This window comes from Silurus meridionalis, chromosome 6 (assembly GCF_014805685.1).
Source record: "Silurus meridionalis isolate SWU-2019-XX chromosome 6, ASM1480568v1, whole genome shotgun sequence".
NCBI classification, from domain to species: Eukaryota; Metazoa; Chordata; class Actinopteri; order Siluriformes; family Siluridae; genus Silurus; species Silurus meridionalis.
The window spans coordinates 32064329-32087456 of NC_060889.1; the positions used below are offsets into that span (position 1 = coordinate 32064329).

The 23128-nt window shown below is 45.2% G+C and overlaps 2 protein-coding genes across 2 annotated transcripts in view; one reads left to right on the top strand and one right to left on the bottom strand.

Annotated features, from left to right (window-relative positions):
* Positions 1-1233: 1233 nt before the first annotated feature.
* LOC124387799 (protein translocase subunit SecA-like) overlaps positions 1234-23128 on the bottom strand; it is a 97933-nt gene continuing 76038 nt past the window's right edge. The window contains exon 8 of the mRNA XM_046852390.1: positions 1234-1755. The gene's annotated coding sequence lies outside the window, so the exon portion shown is untranslated. The remainder of the gene's footprint in view (positions 1756-23128) is intronic.
* Positions 4133-23128, top strand: part of LOC124387798 — a 146300-nt gene continuing 127304 nt past the window's right edge. The window contains exons 1-3 of the mRNA XM_046852386.1: positions 4133-4305; positions 12398-12506; positions 12692-12944. Of these exons, the coding sequence (XP_046708342.1) occupies positions 12399-12506; positions 12692-12944 (361 nt within the window). The 5' untranslated portion in view covers positions 4133-4305; position 12398. The remainder of the gene's footprint in view (positions 4306-12397; positions 12507-12691; positions 12945-23128) is intronic.

The following is a 23128-nucleotide window of genomic DNA, read 5'->3' on the forward strand; positions in this document are numbered from 1 at the left end:
GGTGTTCAGCTCTAGCAGCTTTTAGCGCCTGTATGTAGCTGAGCATACTGTGTTTGTACGCTATTCTATATACCTCCAATTTAGTTTTCCTCCCTTTTCTCTCCAGATTATGGGTTGTTCTCTTGAGGGCATGCATATGACTATTATACCAAGGTGCAGGTGCTTGTTCTCTAACCTTTTTTAACCGGATGGGGGCAACAGTGTCTAATGTGCTAGTGAGGATAAGGTCTATGTTGTTAGCCATTTCATCAAGATTATTAGCAGTTATGGGTTTAGTGAGAAATTAAGATAAATCAGGCAGGTTATTTATAAATCTGTCCTTAGTGGTCGGAACAATAGTCCTACCAAGTCGATAACGTGGTGAAACACGGCTAATCTGCTCTACCAGTAGTGTGTACAGTATGAGGTAATGGTCTGTGATGTCATCACCCTGGGGTAAAATATCTATATCAGTGATGTCTGCTCCGTGGGATATTATTAAGTCTAGTGTGTGGTTAAAACGGTGAGTTGGTCTCGTGATGTTTTGTTTAACCCCAAAAGATAAGTCCACAAATAATAATCCTAGGGCATAGTTTACATCATCTACATGAATATTAAAATCTCCTGCAAACAGCACTTTATCAAAATTGATCAAGAGGTCTGAAAGAAAATGAGCAAACTCTTGAAGAAAATCAGCGTAGGGCCCTGGGGGTCTGTACATGGTGGCCAGAGTGAGAGATAGTAGGGGTTTTCTATGTATGTCTGACAGTACAACTTTAAGAATGAGCACTTTAAATTATTTAAGGCTGAATCCTAATCTCTGACTTACATTAAGAGAGGCACTATAAATGGTTGCTACACTCCCCCCCCATGACCAGTCTGAAGGTGCTCATGCTTATAAACATATCCTGACGGTGTAGACTCGTTTAGACACATATCTCATTTACAATGAGTTCTTTGGGTGCAAGTGATCAAATGTTTAAAAGACCAAACTTTAGAAATTTGTTGTGTGTGCTTATCTGGCATTTTTCACTTTTAACTGCAATAAGATTATTTCTGTATCTTGTGTATTTAATTCTTGGTTTTACTACATAAGGAATAGATATGGTTTTTATAATTCAGGCTGTGTGTGTTCTTGTAACTATTTGGTTTGTTTTATAAATGTTCTCATAGTTGAAGATTTCTTGATGTCTTACCAGTCAGATGGTGTGAAGTATCTTAGAGATGTTATCTGATAGCACTGCTGCTCCAACTCTGCTGGGGAGCAGGCCATCAGGGCGGAAGAACCTAGTACGCCCCCAGAAACAGTTCCAGTTATTAATGAAGAGAAGTTTGTGCTCTTGACACTATGACTGTAACCATTAATTTAGTGCAAAAAGTCTACTAAACTTTTCAATCCCTCGCTGGTAAATGGGAAGAGGTCCTGACACTATGATCCTCATTGTGGGCGATGTGCTGCGTACCGTCTCCACCAGGATCCTGAAAGTGACATCGAGAACATGAGCACCAGGAAAACAGCGAGTGTGCCCTTACCTTTGGCTCCAGTAGCGTGGACATGCCGGACGATTGAATCTCCAAGAATCACAGTATCGCGTTCCATCTCACGGAGAGGGGCGAAGCGGTTCTCGGTCGAGATCTCGAAGGCCGGTGGTGGTGGCGAGGGAGACGTCCTCGACCGGGGCTTGGCTCGTGTCTTCCACTGCTGCAGCATCCAGGGTCCGTGGTGCACCAGTGCTGGAGTGAACGATACCTGGCCGCGTTGTAGGTGCGCTGGGCCTGGGCAGAGAAACACGTGGAGTTGAGGTGCTGGGAGCGTTAGGTTCAACCCAGGAATTTACCTGGGAAGAGTGAGCATCCGCCCGGGATGTTTCCAGCGCCGCTTTCCGCTCTCACAGCTGGCCATGCTTTGCATGCAGCTCGCGAATCTGTTTCTCCAAAGCCTCCATCGCCATCTCCACTGTTTGCAACTCGAACGAGTCCTCACCTGTGCTCAAAGGCAGACACACAGCCGGCATAGTGCTTATAATAGCAGAGACTGTAGAGTTAAGATGCAGAAATATTACAAAGTGAAAGGCAATGTATATAGTCAACACTAGTGATAGTCAAGTTAACTAACTACAGGCACAAGCCAGGAAGACAAAAACCAATTTAGGATTATTAAAGGAGGAAAAAAGGATAGATAAATAGTAAAGTTTGTTTGAAAACGCAGAGAGAAATACAAACACGGAACTCGCAGCAAACAAGTCACACACAGGAAGCTGCGTCGTCAAACGAAGGAAGCTACATCACGGGTACGTTGTCTATACAGATATTACTCTGTATGACAGCGTGCCATGATCTTCCTTCGTTGACGATGCAACTTCCTGTGTAGACTCGCAGCAAACAAGTCAAACACAGAAAGCTGTGTCGTCAAACAAAGAAATCTACATCACGGGTACGTTGTCTATACAGATATTACTCTATTACTCTATTATAGACAGTTATATGTTTTCTCTATTATGACTACATTTTTTTTTAATTCAAATGTTATTAACAGGACAGGACAGGAACAATGGTGGACTGTTTGAAGTATGAGGATACAACAGACTGTTCCAGGGAGAGTTTGAATATCTCAGTGAACACCGGTGCTAGTTGGTCAGCACAGGCTTTTAGAACCTGACCTGTGATGCCATCTGGTCCTGTTGCCTTCCTGGTATTCACTCTCCTGAATGCCCTGCTCACATCATGTTCCGAGATGGTGAACATGTTTACCTTTCCAGCTCTCTCAACGTGCATGGTGTTTGTGCTGCTAGAGCCTTGTCTCCGGTGGCAAGCCCCATGTTGTAGGCAGCGGAGCAAGATCTCAGTGTATCGCAGATAGTTTTATCTATCTAATGTGTCCTGCAGAGGAGCCACAAATTGGTCAGTCCAGCAAGCCACCTCCCTCTGAAACAGAGCTTCCTGTTTTAGCCTTTGTTTGTATACAGGCATGAGGAAGATGGGGTATGGTCTGATTTCCGAAACGGTGGATGTGGTTGTGCCTTGTAGCTGCTCTTGAATGGTGTGTAGCACCATTCAAGCAATCTAGCAATGGTGTGGTCCAGTGTACTTTCGCCCCTGGTGGGGCAGGTGATGTGCTGCTGTAAGTTTGTGAGTGCGCGCTTGAGGTTGGCACTGTTAAAGTCCCCCACCACAATGAGCACAGCGTCCTGATGCTGTATTTGAAGTAGTGTTATTGTCTTGTGTTAATCCCATATTGCAGTGTCCGTGTTCACTTGAGGTGGAATATAAATGGCACTGACTATTACTGAGCTGAATTCCCGAGGGAGATAGAAGGGGTGATATTTGATGGTCAATAGTTCCAAATTTGGTGTGCAGAAGCACCAAAGAGGACCAATGCTCACGCTGCTGTACCAGTGATTGTTCACCATCAGACACACTCCACCTCCCCTTGCCTTTTCCGACTCCAGTGTTCTGTCAATGCGGTGAACCCATAAAAACTCGGCCAGCTGGATAGTCCGGTATCGCTGTGTTTAGCCATGTCCCGGTGAAGCAGAGAAGGTTGCAGTCCTGAAAGTCTTTCTGGAAGTTATCCCCTGCCCTGAGGTCTTCAAACTTGTTTCCCAGAGACTGGCCTTGGCTAACAGGATATTAGGTAAGGGAGCATAATCACAGATAATCATTCTCTCTTATCGTTTGTCCTTAAGCAAAGCTTTTTTCTTCTTTCCATAAACTCTTTTAATATCCTGACAGTTCCTTTATCTATTTTGTGAATGTTTAATGCCATTTTTTTACACGTCTTTGTGGCATTTTCTCAGTCCCAATCTTTGGTTTAGATATTCATACAGATGGTCCATCATCTCATCAATGGTTACATTTGGAGGTTCTGTTCCATGCTTTTCTGTGGTTAGCCTCTGTGCAGGGCCATTATCCTTGATTTGCATAGACTCAGCCATGGAAGTACAGCAGATGTGCTCTCGAAGGCATAACAAAAGGTGATAAGCAGATTTAAATCAGCAGTTTTAAATCTTGGTTGCATAGAAAACAATTAGTTTGTTTCAGGCTGATGACGCGGAAGCGGAAGTAACTCAATCATATTTATTGAACACAAAGTACACACACACTGAAGAACCACAAACTGTAGTAATCCGCTCAGGACGAGTAATCCACAACGAGAGAAATATCAGACGGAAAGCAATATCCAGAAGCGAAAGTGAATCTCCAGCACAAAATAGTAATCCTTGGAAACAGAGTCAGGAGACAGAACCAGCGGGGAAGGCTGGTGGTCGAGGATCCACGGGATCACCAGCATGACACTCAAAAACCAACAGCCTGTGACTCGAGAACGTGAGTTTATATAGTCTTATCCTTAACAAGTCAAAGCTGTCGGCAATCAAAGCCGGCAAGGCATAATGAGGCAGCGTGACTGCTACCGAAGGGGGGCGTGGCAGGTGGATCTCTGACAGTTTGATAAAGTTTAGTTTTAAATATTACTTTTAAAAAAGCATTCAAATTCAGAAGGCTTCAAATTTTGTCACTTAAACAATTTACTTTTGATTTTTCCAGATATTTCAACAGAAGGCAATCTTAGAGTTTCATTACTTTGTTTTATTCTTCTAACCCAGTTAGAACATTTACTTCAAAAACTAAAATAGTTTCTTCTGAATTAGAGTCAAGAATTCACAATTTTTGCAGCAACATCAGTCCCAATACATTCTATTGCTCCTACAGTCTCTAGACGAACAGAATAAATTGTTTTTACACAATTCCTACAGACAAAAAAGAGAAAGGATTAATCCTCTGCTTCTACAATCTCTTTATGAACAGTCTAAATTGTTTTTTTAGAATTACTACTTTGATTAAAGAGAACAGGACCAAGCTATAAACATTATTATGAAGCTGTTTGAACGTGTTATGGAGTGAGTAGGAGGATCCCGTACCTTCTTCCTGAAGGTAGGAGGCTGAAGTGGAGGTTTTTTGGGTGTGAACTATCAGTATCTATGCCAATGGCTCTGCTATTGAGGCAGGTGTGGTAGATGTCCATAAGGGAGGGCAGGGAGACACCGGTGATCTTGCTGGCTACATTCACTATGCATTGCAGAGTTTTTTGCCAGGCAGTACAACCTCCGTACCACACAGTGATGCAGCTGGTGAGGATGGTCTCCATGGTGCCCCGGTAAAAGGAGCACATGATGGAAGGTGGAACTCATGCTTTCCTGAATTTGCAGAGGAAGTAGAGGTGTGACTGAGCTTTCTTTCCCACATGATGTGGTGTTTGTCACCCAGGCGAGGTCCTCAGACATATGCACATGGAGGAAGAGATTGCTGTTATTACTCTGCTGGATCAGTCAGCTCACCTCGCTCCCATAGTTTACCTCATTGTTGTTGGTGGTGAGGCCCACTATAGTTGTGTCCTCTGCAAACTTGACAATGTGGTTGGTGCTGTAACTGGGTACACAATCTTGGGTCAACAGGGTAAAGAGCAGAGGGCTGAGCATGCACCCTTGTGGTGCCCCTGTGCTTACTGTGATGGCCGACCCATATATTTTGTGGTCTCTCTACTAAGAAATCCAGTACCCAGTTACAGAGAGGTGACTCAGTTTGTTTATTGGCTGCTAGGGGATGATTGTGTTTAATGCTAAACTAAAATCCAAGAACAGCATTCACACATGAGAGTCTTTGGAGTCCAGGTGTGTAAGGGCTAGATGGAGAGAGTCTGAGAAGACATCCTCAGTGGACCTGTTGGTATTATTTGCAAACTGGAACGGGTTGTGGAAGGGAGGAAGAATGGATTTTATGTGCTGCATGACTACTCACTTAAAGCACTTTATAACAATGGATGTTAGTGCAACAGGCTGGTAGTCATTGTGGCTGGATAGGTGGGGCTTTTTTGGGACTGGAATTATTGTGGTGGCCTTGAAACACTTTGGAACCACTGTTTGACTCAGTGAGATGTTAAAGATGTCAGTTAGTACATCCTTGAGTTATTTTGCACAGTCCTTTAAAACCTGACCAGGTATGTTGTCTGGTTAGGCTGCCTTTTGTGGGTTGATCCTCAAGAGGGTCTTTTCCACACTGACTGGGGACAGACACACAGCCTGCTTCTGTTGGAAAGGTGGGATTTTCTGTGTGTGTGTGTGTGTGTGTGTGTGTGTGTGGTGTTTTGGATGTCAAACCTTCTGAAGAATTTGTTGAGGGTGTCAAGTTTATTTCTATACCGCTTTTCACAACAGACATTGTTGCAAAGCAGCTTTACAGAAATCAACAGTGAAGGTGAATGGTGTGCATTTATCCCTGATGAGCAGTCTGATCAGCCGTGGTGACTGTGGCAAGGAAAAACTCCCTTAGATATTATGAAGAAGAAACCTTGAGAGGAACCAGACTCAAAAGGGGAACCCATCCTCATTTGGGTGACATCAAGACTTTGATAATAAATCTTTCAACAATACAGAACACTGCAGAGTGAGAACTAACATGAGTACTGGAGTATAAGATTAAAAGTAATGTTCTTTCTACAGTCTTTATGGTTATAAAACTAGGAGCATTCAACATTTGTGATCATCACAGATCCAGCACCAGCTTCTCCATGCCAGAGCCTTTAAACACTCCAGAAGGTCCAATGTCAAAACTCCACACATGTAGTTGGATCCAATTGGCACTAGTACGTCCCTAGATGGTACGGGATGTTTGCGAGTTCGGCATTTACTTCTTCAAAGGTCCATAATCTTCATGAGGTGGGACGTGACTGGAGCTGGCCAAACCTCAGGATGCCTCAGGATGGGGAGAGAAAGAGAAGCAGTGAAGAGAAATTAGCGTAGCTGCTGTTCATGATATTAACAGCACAAGTTAATAATGTGCATGTGACCAGATGTTCTGGAGCACAAGGTTATGATGTGAGACCTATGGTATGTGTAGGCTTTGCTAAAAAGATATGTTTTTAATCTACACTTAAACTGGAAGAGTGTGTCTGAGCTACGAACACTGTCGGGAAGACTATTCCAGAGTTTAGGAGCTAAATGTGAAAATTATCTACCACCTTTAGTGGACTTTGCTATTCTAGGAACTACTAGAAGCCCAGAGTTTTGAGATCTCAGGGAGCGTGACGGATTGTAGCATGTTAAAAGACTGGAGAGATACATGGGAGCCAAACCATTTAGTGCTTTATAAGTAAGAAATAGTAGTTTAAAATCTATTCGAAACTTAACAGGAAGCCAGTGCAGGGATGATAAGATTGGGTCATATTTTCTTGACCTTGTAAGAACTCTTGCTGCCGCATTCTAAACAAACTGAAGCTTGTTTATTAATGATGCAGGACATCCACCTAGTAATGCATTACAATAGTCTATTCTGGAGGACATGAACGCATGGACGAGCTTCTCTGCATCGGATATAGATAACATGTTTCTTAGCTTAGAAATATTTCTAAGGCGAAAGATGGCTGTTTTTGTAAATTGGTTGATATGATTTTTGAAAGACAAGTTGCTGTCTAAAATAACTCCCAGGTCTTTTACCATTGAACTAGTGGTTACAGAACATCTGTCTAACTGCAGGTTGAGATGCTGGAGCTTCTGTATACTGGTTTTTGAGCCGATGAGCAAAATCTCGTCTTATCGGAATTTGATAGTAGAAAGTTATGGGTAATCCAATCTCTTATTTCATTAACACACTCAGTTATCCAAGCTAATTGAGCTATATCGCCTGGTTTTGTTGCGATAGAGATATGAAATATGCAGAGATATATCACTGTCACAGATCCATAGAAAAAAAAGTTTGTTAAAGTTTGGATGCCTTGCCAGAGACCCTGTGTGTCTCTGTTGTTGCTGAACTGTCCAGATATTTTACTGCTGTATTGCTTCCCTGATTCCACAGCTCTTGCTGTTGCTAGACCTGCAGTGTCACTGTCTCTAAAGGCTGCGTCCCAAGCCTTTTGAAGCTTGTGTACTTCTCCTGTCAGCCATGGTTTCTGGTTAGCCCGAAGAGTGATGGTTTTCCTGTTTGTGATGTCATCAGTGCACTTTCAGATGTACGTAGTAACAGCCTCAGTATATTCCTCTATGTCTGTACGGTCGTAAGTTGCTACTTTGAAGATGTCCCATTCTGTTGTGTCAAAACTGTCTTTTAGGGCAGACTGCGCCCCCTCTGGCCACATAGGTACCTCCTTCTTGGTTGGTCTGTAGGCTCTCAGCTTCAGTCGGTATGCAGGTCTGAGCTTGATGGTGATGCGGTCAAAGGGTCAGAGGTTTGGGGGGGGGGGGCTTTGTATGCTCCTTTGCTGTTATTGTTCTTTGTCTTCTTTTCTATTTCCAGATGTAACACCAAGTACTTTTCTAGCTGCCTCCCTCATCACTCCTGCTGTAGTTACCCAAACATCCAAAACCTCTTCAGCACCACCGTGCCCCTGTCTGACCTCTTCCCTGAACATCACACTACACTCTTCCTCCTTCAGTTTCCACCATCTTATTCTTCTTTCAGTCCTCACTCTACTCCTCTTCTTCTATGCCTCCAAAACCATCCTCCGATGCTGTCTAGCTACAGTGAGGAAAATAAGTATTTGAACACCCTGCTATTTTGCAAGTTCTCCCACTTAGAAATCATGGAGGGGTCTGAAATTGTCACCGTAGGTGCATGTCCACTGTGAGAGACATAATCTAAAAAAAAAAATCCAGAAATAATGTATGATTTTTTAACTATTTATTTGTATGATACAGCTGCAAATAAGTATTTGAACACCTGAGAAAGTCAATGTTAATATTTGGTACAGTAGCCTTTGTTTGCAATTACAGAGGTCAAACGTTTCCTCAGTAGTTTTTCACCAGGTTTGCACACACTGCAGGAGGGATTTTGGCCCACTCCTCTACACAGATCTTCTCTAGATCAGTCAGGTTTCTGGTCTGTCGCTGAGAAACACAGACCCAGCCTTGACCCATCTTCAATGCTCTAACTGAGGGAAGGAGGTTGTTCCCCAAAATCTCGCAATACATGGCCCCGGTCATCCTCTCCTTAATACAGTGCAGTCGCCCTGTCCCATGTGCAGAAAAACACCCCCAAAGCATGATGCTACCACCCCTATGCTTCACAGTAGGGATGGTGTTCTTGGGATGGTACTTATCATTCTTCTTCCTCCAAACACGTTTAGTGGAATTATGACTCAAAAGTTCTATTTTGGTCTCATCTGACCACATGACTTTCTCCCATGACTCCTCTGGATCATCCAAATGGTCATTAGCAAACTTAAGACATGCCTGGACATGTGCTGGTTTAAGCAGGGGAACCTTCTGTGCCATGCATGATTTCAAACCATGACGTATTACCAACAGTAACCTTGGAAATGGTGGTCCCAGCTCTTTTCAGGTCATTGACCAGTTCCTCCCATGTAGTTCTGGGCTGATTTCTCACCTTCCTTAGAATTATTGAGACCCCACGAGGTGAGATCTTGCATGGAGCCCCAGTCCGAGGGAGATTGACAGTCATGTTTAGCTTCTTCCATTTTCTAATGATTGCTCCAACAGTGGACCTTTTTTCACCAAGCTGCTTGGCAATTTCCCTGTAGCCCTTTCCAGCCTTGTGGAGGTGTACAATTTTGTCTCTAGTGTCTTTGAACAGCTCTTTGGTCTTGGCCATGTTAGTAGTTGGATTCTTCCTGATTGTATGGGGTGGACAGGTGTCTTTATGCAGCTAACGACCTCAAACAGGTGCATCTAATTTAGGATAATAAATGTAGTGGAGGTGGATATTTTAAAGGCAGACTAACAGGTCTTTGAGGGTCAGAATTCTAGCTGATAGACAGGTGTTCAAATACATTTTTGCAGCTGTATCATACAAATAAATAGTTAAAAAATCATACATTGTGATTGCCATTTTTGAGCCTGTAGCAAATTCTCCAGGGTTAGTTTTCCCAATGTGTGAGTTTTGCTCTCAGATCCAGAATGTATTGAATTTCATTTTTAGCACTCGAAGGTCCCTCCTCCCAATTTTCCCAGAGGACATCCAGCACTCCGCACGGCTTATGGCCGTATAGTAATTCAAAAGGGGAAAACCCTGTGGAGGCTTGCGGGACCTCTCATACTGCAAATAACAGGGGCTCAAGCCATTTATTCCAGGTCCGTGCATCCCCCATGTACGAACTTCCGAATCATGTTTTTGAGGGTCCGGTTGAATCGCTCCACCAGGCCATTAGATTAGTTTGCGGATGGTAGCCACTGGTTTGGATCGACTCAACCCCCAATAACTTGTACAGTTCGCGAAGCGTTCATGACATATTATCTCGGGAGATAATGCGGAAGAGTGCCTCCACAACACTGCATGCGGAGATGTTGCGGAGAGACACTGCTTCCGGATATTGCATTGCATAATCCACTATGACTAATGCAAAGCGATGTCTGCGTGCTGTCCGCTCTAATGGGCCGACAAGGTCAATGCCAATTCTTTCGAAGGGGACCGCAATTAAAGGTAAAGGGCACAAAGGCGCTTTTGGGATGGCCGGCGGATTCACCAGCTGGCATTCCCGGCATGCTGCACACCATCTACGCACATTGCCGTGAATGCCCGACCAATAAAAGCGGTCCATTAAGCGGTCTAAAGTTTTTACACAGCCCAGGTGCCTGGCCATCGGATTATGGTGAGCTGCATGAAATAGAAGCTGCAGCTCTTTGGGACCAGCAACTGGGGCGTTTCCTCCCCGGTTCGAGTGTCCTGCATCACTCGATAGTATGGATAGGAAAGGGCACTATCCGACTGGATTCGCTGACCATCGATTACTCTCACCTGGTCTAAGGCGTGTCGGAGAGTTTCGTCCCGCGATTGCTCAAGAGGGAAATCTCTGGGGGGAAGTCCTTGTAGGTCTGTTTGACGCAAAGCTGACATGCCTGGCACCGCCTCCCCAGTCAACATAGTGCACATTCTACACTGCTTCGCCTCCCCGCAGGACCCATCCACACACATTTCCCTAAGCAAGCGAGGAAAAGCGGACCAATTTGTAGCCAGAATTAGCGGATTGGTGAGGTGGGGACTAACCGCCGCACAATGTTTTTTTTCCCCTGAATCGGACAGAAATGGCCACCAGTGGATATTCGTGAACGTCCCCATGCACTCACTTCACCTTCACCCGGCGTGCAGTATTCAAAACCTCGCATCGCACCAGGCTTTGATGGATGGCGGTCTGCTCGCAGCCCGAATCCACCAACACCTTGGATACTCACCAGTATACGGTACGTTCCCGCTTGATCGGGGGCAGCCTGTGGCACCTCGGGAATCCGGACTATCACCCCCAATTCCATAACTGGACACTGATCCAGGAAATGCCCCGGCTCCCCACAGCCCCAACAGACTGGCCCAGGCTTCCGCTCTGCACCTGCACGGACCTACTCCCCCATCTGTGGAACCTGAGGCACAGACCTCTGAGTGTTAGCAGAAGTAGAGGAAGCAGAAAAGGAAGATGGTGGAGCTCGCAGCTAAGCCATCGGCTTCGGGGGGACTGGCCCCCGTCTCCGTGGCAGGGGAATAGGAAGAGAGGGGGAAGAACCAGTTAACAGGAGAGAAGGAGAGCCGAAAGAAGATGTAGGGGATTTGCCTGCCCCAGCGTACGCCGCCAGGTGATCCTCCGCCAGCTGCACCGCCTTCTCCACTGTTTCCGTCACTGACACTGGACACATTCGTCGTCCACAGCAGAAGTCGGGCGATGAACTGCTCCAGCACCATGCGATCCAGAACCTCATCAGTCCTCTGGTCCTCGTCCATCAGCCATCTCCGGCACATGTTGCGGAGTTGGTGGGCGAACAGTCGGCCGACCTCGCATAGCGTCAATGCACGGAACCACTGTCGGTGCTGCTCCAGTGTCCGTCCCACTCGCTGGAGGATCGCCCACTTCAGGTCGTCGTATTCCAGTATGCGATCGGCCGGCAGCTGCTGAGCGGCGAGTTGGGCTTCCCCGGAAAGGAGCGGCAGCAGACGGAGAGCCCTCTCTGACCCTGTCCATTTCCCGGCGACAGCCACGTGCTCGAACAGTTCCAGAAAAGCCTCCACGCTGTCCTGCATGCCCATCTTAGTCAGCGGGATGATAGGCGAAGGGGTCGGGGGGGTGACGGGAGCCTCTTTAGAGTTCACAGCGCTCCGGAACGCCACCTGATCCTCCGCCTGTGCTCGGACCACTTCCTCAAATCGCTGTTCCTGCTCGGCATACACCTGGAGGAGGGCCTGGTGTTGGGTTTGCTGGAGCTCGCCAAGTGCCTTCACTAGCTCTGCCAACGGTGACGATTCCATCTTTACCGTCCTGCGTTCACATCCCGGGTTTCAGCACCACTGTGGGAGAGCATATGGCTCAATGAAAAAGGAACGCCACGACAGGACAGTGTCAGAGTCAATAAAGTCTCTTTATTGAGGATTTTCAGGGGATTTACAGGGGATTATTTCATACTTATGTTTCTCAAAACTTTTCTTTCAGCATGGGCTTCCTGGGAGGGGACATTATCATTGAGAATAAAACTCGGTACAAGTGGACCATCTGCATTGAGTCTAAGGAGCCGTGGCCTGTGTCTGATAAATATTTTACAGTAAGATGTTGCATGATCAAAATATACCAAATTCCATTAATATTTTTGTGTGAAACATGCTATGACACTTTTTATTTGTTTTTGCTTGTTTTTATGATTGGTTTGTGTGTGTGTGTGTGTGTGTGTGTGTGTGTGTGTGTGTGAATATAATTTTTACATCAGATATCTCTTCTTTGTTTGTTTAGAAAATAGTTGGATGCTATGGAAAAGAAGGGATACACCAAACCGTTCCCGTCACCTTCATCAGAACATTCTACCTCAATGTAAAGTATGGCGAGTGCTCAGAGAGCGACTGTTATAAAAAACCACATTTGTGGTACATTTTTAATCCAAAAGATGACCCATTTTTCACAATTCGAGAGAGTGAAGACCGCCGAGAAATACATCTGGACTGTAGCATTGATTATGAGAAGAAGAAATCATCATGCCCAAATTATGGTATGTCATTAGTTTCTGGAATATTTTGTGAAATATGTTCAGTAAAAAATACAAACTACACTCTAGTATTGTTACAGATGTTTCTGTGACATCATAGTGCCTCTGGTTCATCTATCAGTTACTATCAGGCTCATTTATTATCTTACTTAAAAAGATGAAGATTGTTGACATAAATCAGGAACATTTCAATGTTTATATCTCCTCTTTCACTTTACTGCTGATGACTTTGTTACTGATGGAGAAACTTCTTCAGTCTTTCATTAAAAAATAAAGTCTACTCTATTAAATAAGGGCTGTGATGTATAAGTCAGTTTCATTTTTGCAGCAACTTCTTTACTGCTATGTAACATGTTATTAAAGCCAACACTATTAATCATTCTGTTATGTCTTGCATGGAGCACAGTGAATTACTGTCCCACTTAGACAAGACCCATAACCTTATCTGCCCCAGAGTGCAGAGGTATGGCTGACCCTGGGGCATGATGTAGTCACATTCTTGCCAACACAGTAGAAATATGCTCACCATCATTGAGGTTTGTGCATTTATTCAGGAAAATTTAAAACAGGGAGCTTGAAAGCCTCAATGAAATCCTTGGAATGGGTTTGAAAACCTGAACAACTGGCCCCAGTACTTTTAATTCAACATTCAAAAAGAAACATTCAAATAAAAGAGAAAATGAAAGTGGTGGGTATGCACAGCTTGTGTGTGGCTTGCTTGGGAGCGGAGCATGCTGTCAGAACTCGCAGGAAGCCAACTGCGAGCACTATACCACTCTTCGAGGAGGGTGCCCTTACTCCTCATGGTTCTAGCCCAGGCGTTGCCAAGGCAGAGTGGCGCAGCAGTTCTTGGGGGTTGCAGATTGACCTTGCAGGGGTTTCGAGACGGGCTTGTCCCTATCTCCGACCTCTCCTGCTCGGTCTTGCTCTCGCTTGCAGAAGCACAGCGGTTTCTTCCCCTGTGGGGAATGCCGCTCTACTTCTCTTTCTCTAGGGGGAGTACTGCGCTCTGTGTCACCGCCGTTGAGGTTAATTGTTTGTGAGGTTAAAGGTTGTGACCCGCACCGTTTCCAAGCTTGGTCGGCTCATGAGCAGAAAGTCCATCCATCCAGAAAATTGGACGAGTGCTTTCTGACACCGGTGTCGGAACCTCCATGTCGGAGTCTACCGTTCTTTCCTGACCTGCACAATGGGTGCCTGCCCTGTCCCAGCTCCTCTAGGGACCTGGTCCATTAACCATGCTATGGATTGTGTTTCAGGGCATGGCCAGCTCCAGCTAGCATCCTTCTCAGTTTTCACCCAGTCCTGATGTGGCTCCTAGAGCGTTTCCCGGCTCTAGGCACACCAGAGGTCAGTCTTGAGAGACTGATACCCTTAAGAGACTACCTGGCAGCCTGGAAAGCTCTGCTTAGTGGGTCCTGTGCATTTCGATTTGATTCAATTTGGGTCTCGTTTGCCCCACTTCAACAGGGTCCTTCCCATTCTGTTGGAAACCGAGCAGGCTCTGGTTTTGTAACAGGAAGTAAGAACTCTCCTGAGGAAGGAGGCCATCAAGGTGGTCCCTCCATCAGAATGAGAGTCGGGGTTCTCTAGCTGCTACTTCATAGTTCCCAAAAAGGACAATTGGTTGCGGTATTCAGGCTCTATGTCAGCTGAACCGCTCTCTCATGAGACTCAGGTTCAGGATGCTGACCCTCAAGCAGGATGTGTCTCAGATCATATCCGAGGACTGGTTTGTCACGATAGATCTAAAGGATGCATACTTCCATGTATCCATTCTTCCTTCTCACAGGAAGCTTCTGACGTTCACTTTTGGGGCAAAAGCTTAACAGTATCGGGTTCTTCCGTTTGGCCTTGACCTCTCACCCTGCACCTTCACAAAGTGGGTTGATGCAGCTCAGCACTCCCTGAACCTTCAGGCATTAGCATCCTTGACTGGATGATATTAAGTTCGATCAGAGCAGTAAGCTGTCTGGCATCGAGATGTCATTCTCACTCACATGAAGGATATGGGGTTTCAGCTGAATGCCAGGAAGAGTGTGCTTTCTCCATTACAGAGAACCACCTATCTATTCAATTCAATTCAATTCAATTCATTTTTATTTGTATAGCGCTTTTAACAATGAACATTGTCTCAAAGCAGCTTTACACAGATAATGTGGTGATTAAAAGTGAATGTTCTTTATGAGTAAGTTTGTCCCTGATGAGCAAGCCGGTGGCAACTGTGGCAAGGAAAAACTCCCCGAGGTGGCATAAGGAAGAAACCTTAAGAGGAACCAGACTCAAGAGGGAACCCATCCTCATTTGGGTTGCACCGAATGTCCATTTGTAGCAGATATACAATGTTGCGGGGTACAGTGATGATGATCAGAAGCGAACTGTATTCCTGAGTCAGTGTAGGAGACTGTTGACATTAACTACAGTCCAATCCATCCTCAAAGCGCCCGTTCTCACTTTGACTCAAGTCGAAGAGAACACTATCCAGAGGCAGGCCTGGACGAAGTGGGAAGATTCACGGAGGGAAGAGGGGCAGGAACAGTGGTCACTGGAGCCTCAGGAGCAAGTTTAACTTGACAGAGAGAGAGAGAGAATAGGGTGAAAGGAAGAGAAGGATATGGATTATTAAGTGTCCTTATTGTTGTATGAAAGTTAATGTCACTGTGCAGTTTGTACTCTCAGTCATTTGACGATCAGTCAAATAAGACCTGAGCCAAGAGAGAGCTGTTCCCTTTATTCCAACAACGTTCTCAAGTCTAGTAAGCAGTATAGTGTGATCAATGTTGTCAAAAGCTGCACTGAGGTCGAGCAAAACAAGTAAGGAGACAAAACCCTGATCAGAGGCCAATAATAGGTCATTTATCAACATAACTAGTGCCGTCTCTGTGCTATGATGAGGCCGAAATCCTGACTGAAACATTTTAAAAATGTTATTCCTCAGTAGATGTGAGCAGAACTGCTGTGCTACAACCTTTTCTAAAATTTTGGATATAAAGGGGAGATTTGATATTGGTCTGTAGTTGGACAGCTGACATGTGTCAAGGACAGGTTTCTTAATTAGGGGGTGGATAACTGCCAGTTTGAAGGATTTCGGTACATAACCAGTGTTAATGGAAGAGTTTATTATTTTTAAAACAGGTTTAATTACCTCTATTAGTTATCTGTTTAAAGAAACTTGTAGGCAAGGGATCGAGAATGCAGGTTGATGATTTTGATGAGGAAATTAATGAAGTTAAGTCATTCTCATGAATAGGAGTGAAGCTTTGTAATTGATTGTCTGTTATAATTACACTGCTGTCTACAGGGTTACTTGTAAAATTATTTGGATTAATATTAACCATCTGGATTTCTTGCCTGATGTTTTAAATTTTATTATTAAAAAAGTTCATGAAATCATTACTACCTATTGATGGTGTGCATGTGAGTGCAGTGCTTTTATTCCCTGTTAATTTTGCTACCGTGCTGAATAAAAATCTAGGATTATGCTTATTTTCTATGAGGGTGGAGAAATATGCTGATCAGCAGCACTATTTAAGATTTTCTATAATTTAGGAGGCTCTCCTTCCATGCTATTTGAAATACTGTTAACTTTGTTTGATGCCATTTACGTTCTAATTTTCGAGTGGTCTGTTTTAAGGTGCGCGTATGATCATTATACCACTGTGCTGATTTTTTTCTCCCTGATCATTTTGGTCTTAAGGGGAGCTACATCATCTAGAGTATAACATAATTTTGATTCTAGGTATTCAATGGCCCAGTTGAGCTCTGCGGGGTCAGACGGAGATCTATCTAATATCATTATTTCTGGAAGATTATTGATAAAACGCGCTGCTGTAGCTGACGTGAAAGTACGCTTAACACGATAACGTGGTGAGGTATTAATGCAAGATTCTGACTGAGGCAGATTTTAAAAGAGATTAGATAATGGTCTGAAATAGCTACAGACTGTGGAATTATGACTAAGTTTTTCTGCTCTTAAAGAGTCTTCCTGATTATTAAAATGAATATTAAAGTTACCAATAATTAATGCTTTGTTTAAATAAGTAGCTAAATTTGTGATGAAATCTGCAAATTCTATGAGAAAATCAGAGTAGGGCCCTGGGGGTCTATAAATAATAATTAGTGGAATGGACTGACTGGACCTACTTTCGGACACTGAATATTTTATGCTGGTGTAAAGAACTTTGTTTTACATTTTTGTTTAGTCTTTTGTGTGATGCTTAGATTATTATTATAAATAGCTGCTACTCCACCTCCTCTGCCATTTAGACGGGGTTGGTGTATGTAACTATACCCAGGAGGACTCGCTTCATTTAATGCTACATATTCATTCGGTTTAATCCACATTTCTGTCAAACACATTATTTTAAACTCCTGGTCGGTAATAATTTCGTTTATAGTAAGCGTTTTTGGCATGAGAGATCCAATATTTAGCAATCCTATCTTTAGATCAGATAGGATTCTCTGTGTCATATGGGATTCAATGGGATTCAACCACTAGGATTCAACTACTAGGCACGTGCAGCTTTCCTCTGCCTGCATTGTGTCCATCCTTACGGCCGTCAGGAAGGTCAGAGAAGGAAAGACTCTCACTGTCAAGTAATTCCAGAAACTACTAGGGCACATAGCAGCTGTGTCCAGTGTTATTTCACTTGGCCATCTGTACATAAAACCCCTTCAGTGGTGGCTCAGGACCCATGGGTTCTCACAGAAGGGCAACCTGCCTACGTGCCCTTTGAGAAATCCCAGGTTTTTATCACCGGGCTCTGTGTTGGGAGTTCCCATTTGGTGCATCACGCTTTTGATGGATGCGTCCCATACGGTGTGGGAAGCAGTCATGAGTGCTCGCTCTGCCAAAAGTCTATGGGAAGGGCCCCATTTACTGTGGCATGTCAACTGCCTAGAGATGCTGGCCGTGCTGCTAGCACTGAAGCATTTTCTCCTGGACCTCAGAGATCACCACATGCTGATCCGGTTGAACAACACCTTGGTGGTCTTATACATCAACCTTCAGGGAGGATTGCGCTCACGCCCTTATACAGGCTGGTGCACCAGATCCTCAGATTTGGGAGAAATTTGGTGAAGCCCAGTTGGATTTGTTCGCGTTTTGAGAGACATCGCACCGTTCCCAATGGTTCTCCCATACTCCTCCAGCCCCATTGGGGAAACCATGGCTCAGGCTTGGCAGAGGCTATGTCTGTACACTTTCCCGTTGTGCTGCTCCTGGCAGTTCTGGAGAGAGATCACAGAGACATAGTTCGCCTCCTCCTGGTGGCTCAAAGGTGGTCAGGCAAACCATGGTTTGTGGACCTGGTATCCCTCCTCGAGAACCCTCCCTTGGAGATTCTTCTGAGGAGCTGTGGAGGCTGTGGCTGTAGCCTCTGATGGGGCACAGCTCCGATGTTCCGGTCTCTTCACTGAGGTGGTAGAGGTGGACCATTCTCCACTCCATGGTGCCTGTTCTACACGTTATGTGAGCACCACCCTTTGGATCTATTTCACTGCCTGGTGGGGTCAGTGCTGGAATTCCTCCAAAGACAATTCGCCAAAGGGTTGGCTCTGTCTACCCTAAAAGTCTACGTGTCGGCCATTTGGGCATAATATGCCCCAGTGGCAGAGCAGTCTCTCATGATGTGTTTTCTCCACGGCAGCCGAAGGCTGAGGCCCCCTAGAGTGCCTGGGTGGGACCTGGCCATTGTGTTTGAAGCTCTGTATGAGCCCCCCCTCGAGCCTCTGTCACCCTTCTATTAAGACAGTGTTCTTATTGGCCATTTGCTCCCTCAAGAGCTTTGGAAATCTGCAGGCCTTCTCTGTGCCCCCCTCCTTTCTGCAGTTTACTCCAGGTATGGCCAGTGCGATTTTGTACCCTAGAACAGGTTACATCTCCAAGGTGCCTTTGGTCATTCCACGACCCATGAGGTTACAGGCATCCACAAGACTGGTCCTTAAAGGAAGTCCAATCAACTGCTTGTGTGCTACGGCCCTCTGAGGAGAGGCCTCCCTGCTAATAAGCAGACATTGAGCAGATGGATCATTGATGCCATTGCATCCTCTTATGAATCCTCTGGTCTCCCCACTCCATTCAGGGTCAGAGCTCACTTGACCTGGACTGTGGCAGCTACTAAGGCTTGGTTCTCTGAAGTCCCGCTCCAAGACATCTGCAACGCTACGGGCTGGTCCACCCCGCTGACCTCCGTCCGGTTTTACAACCTGGACCTCAGTGCAACTCCTGACCCCTCTGTCCTTTGACCTACCTGTGCCCTTACACACTATTCAGGGACTAGTTAGTCTGGCATGATTGGACACTCGATCCCAAATCGTTGCAACGTAGCTTGAGTTCCTGGAAGGGAATGTCTCTAGGTTATGTATGTAACCCTAGTTTCCTAAGGGGAACAAGACGCTGCGTCTCTATGACACACTGCCGTCGTCCCTGTAGCTCTTTTCTTTTACAGAAGCTGGTGCCGGCTTCACTCCATGTGCATTTTATATTTTCCTGGTTGTGACATTACCCCGCTGTTGATGGCACACATCCAATTTTGACTGATTACACACATTATTTTAGAGCTTGGACAACAGAGTCAGGTTCCCAAAGCATTGAGACGCAGCATCTCGGTCCCTTAGGGAACTAGGGTTACATACATAACCTAGAGACGTTCTGAGCCATTGTAGTAGACTGTTGATTTTAATTACAATCCAAATCCATCCTCGAAGATCTTGTTGCTCAGTTAATTAATGGACATTTAGGCTGTTCATGTGCAACAATCTCCAGCTGAAGAGACCTCCATCAAAATGAAGGGCATCAGAATGAACCAGGCAAGATCCAAAGAGAAGTAAGGGAATAGGAACACTGGTCACTGGTACCTCAGGAGCATGTTTGACTCAACACAGAGACAGAATGAGAGAATGAGAAAAGAGGGGTGACAATAAGAGAGAAAATAGGATTATTAATGATCCTTATTGTTGTATAAAAGTTAAATACACTGTACAGTGTGATTAGGGAATATGTATGGACTAGCTATGTAATTAAAATGAATAGCCAGAAAGTAACACAGACATGAGGGCTCTCTGGAATAAGAGCTCTAAGTAGGCATGGGGGATCATAATGGTACAGAAGTTCACTCAGGGACTGTGGCATAAACCTATTAAGTTCTTATCCATTTCAAATCAATATTTAATGTGACCACCCTATCTTGCATAAACAGCACAAATTCTTCCATACAACAATAAGGAGACTAACTCCATATTGTCTCTAGGTTACGGATGTAACCCTGGTTCCACTGCTTCTGCTTCTCACCCGGCCAAGTGGGATTTACATGAGACACTAACTCTTCACAAAACACAGCATCGGGACGCTGCGCTCATTGTGGTAGGAGATTTTAACAGTGCCAACCTCAAGCACGCACTGCCGAACTTTCACCAGCACATCACCTGCCCCACCAGGGGCGAAAGGACACTGGACCACTGTTACACAACATTGAAGAACAGTTACAAGGCACAATCACGTCCACCGTTTGGGAAATCGGACCATGCTGCCATCTTCCTCATGCCTGTTTACAAACAAAGGCTGAAACAGGAAGCGCCGTTCAGAGGAAGGTCACGCACTGGACTGACCAATTGGATGGCCGCTCTGCAGGATGACATAGACTGGGACATGTTCAGGCGCAGCTCTGATGACGTCAACCTGTTTATGGAAGCAGTTGTGGGATTCATCGGGAAACAAGCGGTTCATACGGTGCACAAAAACACTATCAGAACCAGAAGCTGTGGGTGGATAAAACCATCCGTGACATTTTGAGATCCCGCTCTGCTACCTACAACACGGGGCTCGCCACCGGGGACATGGATGAGTACAAGGCTGCATCTTACAGTGTTCGCAGAGTGGTGAAGGAGGCAAAGCGGCGCTACGGGAGGAAACTAGAGTCACAGTTTCAACATGGTGGCTCTAGGAGCCTGTGGCAGGGACTAAGAACAATCACAGACTATAGAACACCATCTTCTAGAATGGTGAATGCGGACGCTTCTCTGGCAGATGAGCTAAACACCTTTTATGCAGCTAACCACGCTAGCGGCACAACCAGCATGCATGCCGAGAGAGCTGGAGAGGTAAACACGTTCACCATCTCAAAGCATGACGTGAGGAGGGCATTCAAGAGAGTGAATACCAGGAAGGCAGCAGGAGCAGATGGCATCACAGGTCGGGTTCTGAAAGCCTACGCTGACCAGCTAGCACCGGTGTTCACTGAGATATTCAACCTCTCACTGGAACAATCTGTTGTCCCCTCATGTTTCAAACAGTCCACCATTGTTCCTGTCCCGAAAAAACCCACAGCCGCCTGCCTTAACGACTACCGCCCTGTAGACTTGACCACAGTAGTGATGAAGTGCTTTGAGAGACTGGTCAGAGACTTCATCACTGCCTCACTACCAGACAAACTGGACCCACTACAGTTCGCATACCATCAGAATCATTCTACTGAGGATGCCTTTGCTCATCTCCTCCACACCACGATGAGCCACCTGGACCAAAGAAATGGGAATTATACAAAGATGCTGTTTGTGGACTACAGTTTAGCATTGGTTCCTCTACCTTCTCAGGTGCTAAAGACTTTCTACACTTGCACCATTGAGAGCGTTCTGATGGGTAGCATTACTTCCTGGTTCGGGAACAGCACCATGCAGGACAGGCGAGCCCTCCAGAGGGTGGTGCATTCAGCTGAACGTACCATCCACACCGAGCTCCCTAACCTGCAGGACATCTATAGCATGTGGTGCTGGACCAGAACCTGTTGCGGTCAGGGAAATGCTTCAGCTCCCTAAAAGTGAAAACAGAGAGAATGAGGAGGAGCTTCATCCCGCAGGCCATTTGAAGTTTAAACCAGGAAACACCCAGGATCTAAAAACTGGCCCACTCTCTCTATCATCACACTTCTTCTCTGTACATATCTCACCTTTCGCACCACTACACTTTAAAATCTGGACTCGCACAGCACAGTGCACTTTATATTTTACACCACACCATACCGCACACGGACACTTTATGGACAATCTAAACCACCTTAAATAGTTTATTGTTTACTGTTGTTTACTGTTTCACTGTTTACTGCCATAAGCATTTTTGTATATACATCTTTTTCTCTCTCGTGTGTATATATATATCTTTATATATTCTTATATTTTATTTTATATAGTTTTTATACTTTATTTATCAGTCTTCTTTTTCTTTGTATAATTTTTCTCTCCTTCCTATTCCCTCATGCCGGACCGTCGTAATAAGCATTTCACTGCATGTCGTACCCTGTATGTATGTGTATGTCACAAATAAAATTTTATTTGATTTGATTTGATTTGACATTATGACTTGACTATTGGCCAGATTTTACACAAAGTGTTTCTACACAGCTTGGTTCCTGAAGGGAAACTTTCTCTCCCTGTCTCATCACCAGAGAGGAGGTGACCATTTTTGAGCAGCAGTATGGTTTCATGCCGAGGAAGAAAGCTACAGACACATTATTTGCTTTGAGAATGTTGATGGAGAAGTAAAGAGAAGTATGTGAGGGTGGTGCAGGACAATGTGACAGCAGTGAAGTGTGCAGTAGGAATGACAGACTGGTTCAAGCTGGAGGTGAAACTGCACCAAGAATTGGCTCTGAGCCCTTTCCTGTTTGCAGTGGTGATGGACAGGTTGACGGACGAGGTCAGACAGGAGTCTCCCTGGACTATGATGTTTGCGGATGATATTGTGATTTGTGGTGAGAGTAGTGAGCAGGTTGAGAAGAGCCTGGAGAGGTGGAGATATGCGCTGGAGAGAAGGGGAATGAAACTCAGTAGGAGTAAGACAGAATACATGTGTGTGAATGAGAGGGATGGCAGTGGAGTGGTGCAGTTGCAGGGAGAAGAGCTGGAGAAGGTGGAGGAGTTCAGGTACCTGGGGTCAACAGTGCAAAGTAATGGAGAGTGTGTTAGAAAGTGAAGAAAAGAGTGCAGGCAGGGTGGAGTGGGTGGAGAAGAGTGACAGGAGTGATTTGGGATAGAAGGGTATCTGCAAAATGAAAGGGAAAGTTTAAAGGACTGTGGTAAGACCTGAGATGTTGTATGGATTAGAGACAGTGGCATTGAGTAAAAGACAGGAGGTGGAGCTGGAGGTAGCAGAGCTGAAGATGTTGAGGTTTTCGTTGGGAGTCACGAGGATG